Genomic DNA, 12,063 nt, shown 5'->3' on the forward strand with positions numbered 1-12,063 from the left:
GGAGTCAGGAAGACTTGGGTTCAAATCCAGCCTCAAACACTTATTAGTTGTATGACACTGGGCAAGTCACTGAATCCTGTTTGCCTCAGTTTCCTAAAACTATAAAATGAGCTGGAGAAGGAAATGGCAAATCACTTCAGTATTTTTTGCTAAGAAAACACCAAATGAGGTCATGAAGAGTCAAACAGGACTAAACAAGCACCAAGTTTCTTCTAACTTTAAATCTCATAAAATCACAGGTCCTAATTGTAGATTTAAATATGGAAAAGTCCTTAAGAGTTCACCTAGCCCAACTTTTTAGCCCTTTAAAATAAATCCACATCTGCTATGTAATTTATGGAATTGTCTGGGGATGAAGAGACTTGCCCAGAAACATACAGCCAGTCCTTGACAGAGGTGGGATTTGAATTCATCTTCCTCACTCCACAGCTGCTTTTTATGCACTACACTTGGCTGCCTAAAGTCTCTGCCCTCTCAGTTGACCGTTAAGGAAAAAAGGCTCCCAAGCAAGGAAACGTTTGGACGTCTGAGAATTCCATTGTCTTAGCCAATAGGAGAAGGGCGAGGACAAGTGTAACCAGGGTCTTGGAACCTAGGAGCGGGGCCACACCCCTCCCTAACGAAAAGAGAAGTCCTGCTCTGGGAGGGTCTGCGGGATGGACAATGAGGCTGCAGCCATCTGAGGCAGAAAATCAGGCGACAAGGCAGGTCTGGGTGGACTGAGATAGATGTGTCTCGGACTGACTTGCCTGAGCAGGGGTGGAGGAGTTCGTATCGATGTCAAGAAATGACCAACACACAGCCCCGCAAAGAGATCTCCTCAGATTTCCTTTCTCAATATGAGCACATCTGCGCGCTCCAGGGTTTGGTGCCTCTCCCCGCCGTGAGGACCAGTCTGAAGATGGGGACGCTGGGCTTCAATGCGGATCGTCTCCGCCTACTGGACTGGGTGCCTTTGCTGAGTGCCCTGAGGATCAACAAAACTCTGCCCTGCGTTTCAATCAGGAGCACGTTTCAGCCATCTTTGCAAGACACTGTGGCTGAGAAGCATAAATCCTACGCGAGAAGGCGCATCCCTGCCGTCACGACTAAAGAAGTGACTATCCAGTTGTGTAAAGCTATAAAAGGATGCTTAACCATATCTACCGCTCTGACCAACCTTGAGTTTCAGGGAATCCTTTTAAGAGGGCGAGATATAATGTTCTTAGCAAAGGGACTGAATAAATCAACGTCCCTGATACACCTCTCTCTGGCGTTTTGTCCAATTGGAGATGTAGGTTTAGACATTCTCTGTCAAAATATAAAGACCCTAACTACCCTTAAGACTGTAAACTTCACTGCGTGCAATCTTACTTGGCGGGCAGCAAAACATATGTCCGGCGTCTTAAAATACCAGGCAATAAAAAGGCATGAGGAAGTTTGGACCGCCAATCTTCGCAACAGGAATCCCGATCTGGAGGGCATGGGTGGCTTGAAGAGAGTCACTTTCAATTCCAACCCGCTTGTAGGCGATCAAGGTGCACATGCTTTTGCAGACTCCATTTGTGACAATTTATGGCTGAGAGCCCTCGACCTGCAGCTGTGTGGAATTAGCAGTGGGGGTGCTAAGGCTTTACTAGATAGTCTGGAATCCAATTCAACTATGGTGATTCTGGATATAAGAAAAAATCCACTCGTTGACCATACTTTGACGAGAGCAATTATCGAAAAACTTATCCATAATGGAAAGAGTACAAAATCAGAATATAAGTGGTTAAGTTCTTCCTCCTTAAAGGACTTTTTCCGAAGCAAACAGAAAAGAAGAACTATAATTCTGGGAAGTGGCCGAAAAGGAAAAGCTACTATAAGAATTGGCATACCATCCAAGAAATCCGTAGTGACTGGAAGAAGATATGTACCATCGAAAGAATTTTTTGCCCCAGATCCCTTACCATCCGGTGTACCTTGGCGTACAGCAGAGCGGGCAAAGAGGTACAGGAGCTTCCCACTGATCAAAAGCAGAGATATACCTTGTTGAAGGAAATGCTAAGTTGTGTCTACTTTTCAAGTGAAAGAAAACCTAAAGGGCAAGACATTCATTTGAAAGAAGGAAACGAGAGAGTATAGCTCAAAGGAAATAACTCACATCTTGTCTTAAAAACGTATTTTGTAAAAACGAGGAAAGCTATGCTGCCCTTATGAGAATCATTGAAACTACATTAAATGGAATATTCAAATCTGTATTGCTGAAGTGGAAATTCATCCCCATTATAATTGCCTCTAATCATTTATATAGTATTTGCTAGTTTGCAAGGAAGTCCCCCCCAAATATATGACTAAGTGCATATCCTTTTTGATTTAGTTTAACAAAAAAAAAAAAAAAAAGAAGAAAAATAGCTTTGTTTTTTCTCTTACGGCCTACCAGGAAAGTCTTATTAGATATGTAAATTCCCAGTGATTATCAGGTGATCAAATAAGAATTTGCTATTTTTGAAATGCTAAGCATTGGATTCTGAATGTAACTGCACCCCAAAGAGGGGACAACCTGGGCCATTTAATAATGCATACTTCATTTATAGTTCTGAGTACTATCATTCTTCCAGCTATGATATTTCCCTCACTCATAGTCTTGATGCATGTGGATCTCTAAGTACATTTTAAAGTAGAACAACAACGAGATGATACACTCCACAAAATTCATGAAGAGGAAATAGACATATTTCGGCATGGGAGAATATTTATGCATTATTTAACAGCAATAATGTTTGAATTCATACATTATGCAAATGCAGTTATAATCAGGAAAATGAAAGAACTTGGACTGCTTGCTGCAACATCTTTAAATCCACCATTAGGTACCTATCTATGCATAACATTTAGTACCTCACAGTGCTCCTCAGTGGTATGATGTGTCATTTGAAGGCAAAAGTTATCAGAGATTAACAGGGTATGGAATGAAAAGGTGATGAGCCTCCTGATTTGCTATCTTGAAGCTGACTTTTATAAATTTATCCCCAAATAGTCAGAGGATCATAGATTTAGAGCTGGCAGGGACCTCAGAGGCCATTAAGTCCACTTCTTTCATTTTATACATGTGAACATAGTTCTGACTCCAAAGCCTTTGCTAGTTCTAGGGCCTTTAATGCCAATTAGGATAAAAATAAAATTCAATTTTTAAGTAGGTCATAATTTGACTTTGTTAACTCCTTTAGGGTCAAATGCTAAACTTCCCTTCCCCCATCACTGTCTTTGCTTTTTTCTTACCTACTTGCTCTCTTCTTTGGCAAATTCATCCACTCCTAGAGTTCTGGCCATTATCTCTAGGGAAATGATTCTCAGATCTTGTAGATCTGCCCTCCCTTCAGAGATTCATGGAAACATTTCCAAATTTTTGTTGGACATTTAGAACTTTGTGATTTGCTAGTATTACCAACTCGGGTCTAAAAACAGACCCTTTCTGCACCCCCACCCACCCCTTTCCTGACTTCTGTTTGTTCATGTTCAATAATTCCATCTACTAGACTTCTCTTATCCAACTGGGTCAATTCCTATAAGTCATCCTTTGAAATAGCTTTCTCATTATTTCTTCTTTCTATTCTCATGGACAGTTATTATTCCTGGTGGCACAATGGATAGAGTGAAGACCTTACTACAAATCCAGCCTCACACACTTAATAGCTGTGGATCCTTGGGCAAGTCATTTAACTTGTTTGCCTCAGTTTCTTCAACTGTAAAAAGTGGGTAATAATGCCACCTACCTCCCAGGCTGAAATAAGAGAATATCTGTAAAGCACTTATCACAATGCCTGGCACATAGTAGGCATTATATAAATGCTAGTTGTTATTCCAAAATAAAGTGGAAAGAGCTCTAGCTGTAGAATCGAAAAATTTGAGTTCAAATTCTGCCTCTGAAACATACTGTTTGCCTTCAGAAAAATCATTTAATCTCATGTTTCACTTTCCTCATCTCTAAAATGGGAGGATTGGGTGAGACAGCCTTTAAAGGCTCTTCCAGGTCTGTATCTAAGAAACTATGATGAGTTTTACTGAAAACAATGCTTCCTCCAAAGTACTTCAATAGAACTTAATTGAAACCGTTCGTATGTCACTTAGTAAATGCTGCCTTGCATTCGTAGCTGTATACATGCATGTCCTATCTTCAATCCAATTGTTTTCTTTATGAGGGCAGAGGGTAGGACATGTTTATTTTTGTAATTCCTATAGAGCTTCAGTCTTATTTGAATACCTGAATGGAAGAATGAATTTGAAGTCAAAGAAATTCAATCAGTAGTATGATTGTGTAAGGAGGAGTAGTATGGCTGCATTCTGTCCTACCCTATTGGGAGGAATATCTTTGAAAAGATAGTTTTAAGATGTAATTCAGAAGGTTGTAAGGATGATGTTGGATGAGAATAGGGAAGCTATTCTAAGTGTATTGACTTGTGCAGCAGAAGCATGGAAAGAAAAAGGAAAATCTTAGCTAGGGAAAGACAATCCCTCAGTTTTCAATTCTTTGCCACTACAAAAATTGTTGCTAAAAATACTTTGTTATAGATAGGTCCTTTTCCCTTATCTCTGATCTCTTTGGGATACAGACCCACTAGTGGTATTTCTGAGTCAAGGTATACATAGTTTGATGGCCCTTGAAGCATAGTTCCATATCTGCAATTATTTTAAATGGAGTTTTTCTTTTTATCTTTTCCTGCTGGGTTCTGTTGGTAACATAGAAATACAGATGATTTACATGAGTTTATTTTATATCCTGCAACTTTGCTAAAATTAATTGCTTCAACTAAATTTTTTTAGTTGATTCTCTAGGGTTATCTAAGTATACCACCACACTATCCGCAAAGAATGATACTTTTGTTTCTTCATTGCCTGTTTTAATTCTTTCAATTTATTTTTCTTGTCTTATTGCCAAAGCTAGAATTCCCAGTACTATATTAAATAATAGTGGTGATAAGAGATAGCCTTATTTCACCCTTGGTCTTATTGGGAAGAGTTCTAATTTATTCCCATTAGAAATAATTTTGGTTCTTCTAAATAGATGCTACATATCATTTTAATAAAGTCTCCATTGATTCCTACATTTTCTAATGTTTTTTAATAGGACTGAATGCTGTATTTTGTCAGAAGATTTTTCTATATCTTGTTTTTGTTATTAATACAATTGATTATGCTGATAGTATTTTTAATATTGAATCATCACTACATTCCTGGTGTAAATGCCCCCTGGTCACAGGATATGGTTTTTGTTATATGTTGCTGCAGTTTCTTTGCTGAGTATTTTATTTAAAACATTTACATCACATCAATATTCATTAGGAAAATTGTGCTTTAGTTTTCTTTCTCTGTTTTTGCTCTCTTCTTTAGGTAACAAAACCATATTTGTATCAAAAAAGGAATTTGGTGGTATATTACACACAAAAAAATTACACATTTTTTCAAATAATTTATATAGTAATGGGATTAATTATTCCTTAAATATTTGGTAAAATTGATTTGCAAATCCATCTGGTGTTTGGGATAAGAGCTCATAGAAGGCTTATTCAGTTTCTCTTTCTTAAATAAGATTATTTAAGTTTCCTCTGTTAGTCTGGGTAACTTATATTTTTGTAAATATTTACCCTATTCACTTAGATTATCACTCTTACTGACATATAGCTGGGCAAAATAACTCCTAATAATTGCTTTTATTTGATCTTTCTTGGTGATCCATCCACACTTTTCATTTTAATACTGAGAATTTGGTTTTGTTTTTAAAAATCAAATTATGCAATGTTTTATCCATTTTGTTGATTTTTTCATAAAATAGCTTAGTTTTATTTATAATTTTCTTTATTTTTTTCTTTTTAAAATCTTTAAATTTCATTCATTTCTCCTTTGACTTTCAAGATTTTTTTTTAATTAAGGGGGTTGAATTTATTCTTTTTTTCCCAGTCTTTTTAGTCACATGCCCAATTCATTGATCTATTCTTTCCCTCTTATTGATGTGTATATAAAGTTTCCCTTAAGTACTGCTTTGGCTGCACCTCACAAATTTTGGTAGGCTGTCTTATTATTGCTGTTCTTTTTATTGAAATAATTGATTATTTCTATGATTTGTTCTTTCATTCATTCATTCTTTATGATTAGATTGTTCAGTTTCTAATTAATTTTTAATCTGTGTTTCTGTGGCCCTTTATTGAATGTAATTTTGCATTATGGTCTGGAAAAGTTGCATTTATTATTTTTGTTTTTCTGCATTTATTTGTGAGGTTTTTGTGTCCTAATACACATTGAATTTTTTGAAGATGCAATAAACAGTTGAAAAAAAGGTATATTGTTTTCTATTCTTATTCCTTTTTCTCTAGAGGTCTATTGTATCTAAGTTTTCTAAAATTTTCTTTTATCTTCCTTATTTCTTATTTATCTTATGATTAGGTTGACTCTGAAAGGGAAAAATTGAGATCTCCCACTATAGTTTTTTACTGTCTATTTCCTCCTATAATTCATTTAATATTCCCATTAAGAATGTGGTTACTATACTATTTCATGCCTATATTTTTAGTATTGTTATTACTTTATTGTCCATGGTGCTTTTTAGCATGATATAGTTTCCTTGCTTCTCTCTTTTAATTATGTCTGTTTTTGCTTTTGTAATTGCTAAAACCTGCCTTTTTTTCTTTCTTTATCTGAAGCATAATAAATTCTACTCTAGCCCCCATTTTAACTCTCTGTGTCTCTGTTTCAAGTATGTGCCTTTTAAGCAGTGTATTGTTGGATTCTCCTTTCTAATTTGTTTTGTCATCCACTTTTATTTTATGAGTGAATTCATCTTCTTCACATCATTCTTTTTTTTTTTTAAAACCCTTACCTTCTGTCTTGTAGTCAATACTGTGTATTGGCTCCAAGGCAGAAGAGTGGTAAGGGCTAGACAATGGGGGTTAAGTGACTTGCCCAGGGTCACACAGCTAGGAAGTGTCTGAGGCCAGATTTGAACCTAGGACCTCCCATCTCTAGGCCTGGCTCTCAATCCACTGAGCCACCCAGCTGTCCCCCTTCACATCATTCTTAAGAATGTATTTCCCTTTATCCTATTTTCTTTTTTCTGTTTCTGTCTCTTTGTCTCTCTCTTTCTCTATCTGTCCCCACTATCCCTCCTTAAAAGTCTGTTTTGCATCTGACCACTGTCTTCCTTAATTTGTCCTCTTGGAGGCAGCTGGGTGGTTCATTGGATTGAGAGTCAGGCCCAGAGACGGGAGGTCTTGGGTTCGAATCTGACCTCAGACACTTCCTAGATGTGGGACCATGGGCAAGTCACTTAACCCCCATTGCCTATCCTTTACAGCTCTTCTGCCTTAGAACCAAGGGTTGTCTCTTTCTTTTCCTACTTCCCTATTGGACAAGAAGATTTCTAAACTCAATTGAGTGTGCACATATATTCTTCCCTCTTTCATCTAATTTAGATGAGAGGATCAAGTTTACCCCCTCACTATTTTCCTCTTTACTATAAAACTCTCCCATGTATATTTCTTTTATATGAGATGATATTCCCCATTCTTTATTTCTCTTCTCTTTTCTCTCAGTGCATGGGTCTTTCTCATCCATCCATTAAAAAAATCATTCCAAGATAATCAACTCACTCTTGTGTCTTCTATTTATGTTATTCTAATTATTCTAGAACATATTATATTCTAAATGCCGTAATAATGAAATAATTCTTAGGAGTTACTTGTATCATCTTTCCATATAGGAATGTCAACAGATTAACTTTGTTGAATCTCTCTTGAATGCTTGCCTTTTTATATCCCTCTGAACACTTGTATTTGAAAGTCAAATTTTTAAAAATTAATTTCTGGTCTTTTCTTTCTCTTTTTCCAAATTCTAAAATTATATATTTAGTAACCACCACCACAGATAAAACACACTTAAATAAACAATAACATTAAAAGTAGGTGCAAAACCAGAAACTCCACACTGTTTACAATTTGTTTAAAAATGTGTAAATCATATTTGTGCTAATATATATATCCTGTACTTTTGAGTTCCCTTTGGATTTATTTTACTTTGATACTTTTTTCTCTTGATTTTTGTGGCTATTTTTAAAATGCAATCGAGTTATTATTCTTATTCTCTTTTCATCTCTTCATATATTTCCTTTATTTTTTATATGTCCAATAATGTAGTCTGACATTCAAATATCACAACCTATTCAACCAAATTCTCTCAATTATTGCATTTCTGTTATTTCTGATTATTTTGACATTACAAAAGTCTTCCATGAATATCTATTTACATGCACAGTTTTTTTAACCTTCTCAATAATGCCCTTAGGTCCTAATCCTAGTAATGAGATCCCTAAGTCTATGTGCATGAACTATTTTACAGCTCTTAATATATATTTCCACTTTTTTTCTAAAAAGCAATTAACAGCTGTTCTAACAATGTAACATTAGGACTGTTTTTCCAAGTTCTTATCAGCATTTAATTTTATCAATTTAGCTCATCTGTTCTTAGTTAACATACATTACAAGGGCCATTTTTAGTTAGAAGGGTCCGTAAGCAGCAGACACAATCTTTTGCCAGGACCCTACTCTTTCCCAAACCATGTCTTTCCAGCTTGGTCATACCCTGTGAAACTTTTGTTCCAATGCCACAATCTCTTAGGAATGTAAGATTGTCTGCATAGTGTTATGAGTGTTAAAGTAAGACTTCTGCAGAATATTTCTGCTCTCTAAAACATTGTTGTCCCATCAGAAACTATGTTTGGATTATGTGTGTGCTCAGTCTTAGATCTCCTACTAGCCTCATGCACATGTGTGTGTGTGGAGGGGGCTCTTCAGATGTCTGTCATATTTATCTAGGGTTTTATTCATCTCCCTACTTATTTTTTAGTTATTTTTATTTAGTTCTAAGAGGGTAAAATTAAAGTCCTGAGTTATTATTAGTTATCTATTTCCAAATGTATCTCATTTGGTTTTTAATTTAAAAATCTGGTTGCTATAACTCTTGGTGCATACATGATCAACACTGGTAATCCTTCATTATCCATAGTACTTCTCAACATAATATAGTTACTTTCCTGATTATATCCATTTTTAGCACTCTGTCAGAGACCATGAATATTACCCCTACCTTCTCTGAATCAACTGGAGCATAGTACATTCTTCTCCAGACTCTCATCTTCACTCTATGTATGTCTCTCATTTTCATTGTGTTTCTTGTAGACAACACATTGTCATGTCCTGGTTTTTGATCCTTTGTATTATTCATTTTCATCCTACAGGCGAATTCATCCCATTTATACTCAATGTCATGATTATTAGCTGTGCATTTCCATTAACTTTGTTCCTCCTCACTGTCTCCCTTTTCCTTTCTTTTTGCCATGTCCCTCCTCAGTTGTTCAATTTCTTTTGACCAATACTTCTCCAATTCACACACCTTCCCTAAAATCTTCCTTTCTCCCCTCTTGCATTCCTAGTTCCAAATTGTCCCACTTTTCCCAAAGTCCCTTCCTTGTCCCTTCCCTTATCATGTAATTCTTATTCTATCCTCCTGTCCAAAAAATCCCTTCTTTATACCCCCAGCTATGCTTTTCTATTATTTGATATGAGTTTGATTCTATACATTCCTCCCCTAACTTGTCCTAAGAGTCCCTACATTGGGGGCAGCTGGGTAGCTCAGTGGATTGAGAGTCAGGCCTAGAGACAGGAGGTCTTAGGTTCAAATCTGGCCTCAGACACTTTCCATCTGTGTGACCCTGAGCAAGTCACTTGACCCCCATTGCCCACCCACCCTTACCACTCTTCCACTAAGGAGCCAATACACAGAAGCTACATTATCACAGCACCTTACCCATCTACCTCTTGATATATATTCCCCTCTAGGTATTCCTCCCTTCCCCTCATTTTCTTATTCTCTTATCCTTCTGACTCCTAAACCCCTCTTCCTTCTCTTATTCCCTCAGTCTCCCAAGAGGACTCCTAATCTCTCCCTCTTCCTATAGAGATCAATACTCTATAACCAGAGACTAATCTGAGTGGCCTGGGTGGTCATTGGACACAAAGAATGAAGCAGATTGGAAGCACGGCTTGTTAGCTCATTGTACTTCAAGAAATACTGAAGTAGCCACTTTATTATGAAGGAAATTAAAGATCCCCTTTCCCCAAAAGCCAAGAAAGTTTCCCACAGTTACAGAGAGCAAGATTTTTACTATAGTCAAAACAAAAGCCTTAGAAGCCTCTAAGTTGTAGACAAAAACCTATGCTAAACTATCAACTACATGTGTTATCTTTAAGTGGAGACTGGGACATCTCCATTAGGTCGGAAAGCCCCATCAGTTTCTCAGCCTTGATGGTATTAAACAATTTTTTTTAACCCTTGTACTTCGGTGTATTGTCTCATAGGTGGAAAATTGGTAAGGGTAGGCAATGGGGGTCAAGTGACTTGCCCAGGATCACACAGCTGGGAAGTGGCTGAGGCCGGGTTTGAACCTAGGACCTCCTGTCTCTAGGCCTGACTCTCACTCCACTGAGCTACCCAGCTGCCCCCTATTAAACAATTTTTTGTGCCTCATTATTTTACTTTAATTTTGGGCAAAATGCCCTGCCAAGAGTTCAGCCTTGGCTGTACCAGCCATCTGTGTTCTCGGGCAAAGGGGAACAGAGTTAGCCCCCCTCCTGCTGGAGTGCTGAGAGCCCAAAGCTTTTTCAATAAGACTATAATGTATTTTGAAGGAAGGTGAGAATTGTGAAAGGAATCAAAAGAGGAATCTCAGATTTTTATCTTAGATATCACACACCTGTCTCCTCCCGTAAATAGGGGCGGAAAGATAATACACGGCTCTGCCGGTCTGTATTGATCTTTTGAAGGGGTCCAGATAAAAATATCTACTTGAGATTCTAATTTCTCTTAATAGCTCCCGACATATCCCCCTTCTTTTCAAAATAACATGATTTTTTAGATAGGAAAACTTTGAATAATGAAAGAAGTTAAAATTGGTTATAATCATCAGTTATAGTTGGATCTGATAAGAATTACAGATCAAATTGCTTGTTTATGGCTCTCTACATCTTCCCCCTTTCCTCCCGGTTCTCTTTATAGTTAGAAAATTTTTATGTTTCTAATTGTGTATGTTGTTTTCTATCTTAGGCCTGATGAGATTAGGGTTCTAGTACTCCCAGCCCTCTATACCCTCCTCCTCTTTTCCATGGCAATTCCTCCACTCATTTCTCCTCCATATGAGATAACCATTCCATCCTACCTCCTACTGATCTGTTCCACTATCATTTCAACTCATTCCATTCCATTCACACCTCAATCTCAAAATACCCAGGCACTGATGCTCCCAGGGGCCATAGATGATACATTTGATAGGAATCAAATAATTTGACCTTTGGGTTGCCTGTGGTTAATCTTTCATTATCTTTGTATACTTCTTAACAGATAAAATTTTCTGCTGAGTTCTGGATTTTTCCTCTAGGAAGAGTTGAAAATCTTTTAGTAAAACATTCCTTTTTTCCCTTTATAATTATGCTCATCTTTGCTGAATATGTTATTCTTGGTTGTAAGCTCACTTCTTTTGCTCTATGAAATGCTGTATTGCATGTCCTGTGTTCTTTTAATGTTGAAATTGCTAAGTCTCTTGTATTATTATGACTGTAGCTCCATAGTATTTAAATTGTTTTTTCTTTCTTATTGTTTGTGATATTTGCTCCTTAATTACTAAGGAACTTAGCAATGATGTTCCTGTGCCTTTTCAACTCTGGGTCTCTTTGAAATAGTGATTGGTGGATTCTTTCAATTATTATTTTACTTTATGTTTCAAAAATTTCTGGGAATTTTTCCTTGATGATTTCTTGGACTATACTGTCTAAAGTCTTTTTTTTATCTTAACATATTGGTAATCCAACTATTCTTATTTTTTCTCCTTGGTCTATTTTCCAGGTCAGTTATTTTTATGTATGATGTTTCACATTTTCTTCTATTATTTAATTCTTTTGATTTTGCTTTATTATTTCTTGTTGGCTTAGGAAATTGTTAGCTTCTTCTTGTCCAGTTCTAGTTTTTAATACTTTATTTTCTACCATAAGTTTCTGGATA

General features: G+C 36.6%; 1 protein-coding gene across 1 annotated transcript; it reads left to right on the forward strand.

The window, feature by feature from the left end:
• The first annotated feature begins 787 nt into the window (after positions 1-787).
• LOC123246685 (centrosomal protein of 78 kDa-like) lies at positions 788-2,017 on the forward strand. Its single transcript, XM_044675492.1, has one exon. The coding sequence runs from the start codon at positions 788-790 to the stop codon at positions 2,015-2,017; it is 1,230 nt and encodes a 409-aa protein (XP_044531427.1).
• Positions 2,018-12,063: the final 10,046 nt, after the last annotated feature.

Source organism: Gracilinanus agilis, chromosome 4 (assembly GCF_016433145.1).
Source record: "Gracilinanus agilis isolate LMUSP501 chromosome 4, AgileGrace, whole genome shotgun sequence".
NCBI lineage: Eukaryota > Metazoa > Chordata > Mammalia > Didelphimorphia > Didelphidae > Gracilinanus > Gracilinanus agilis.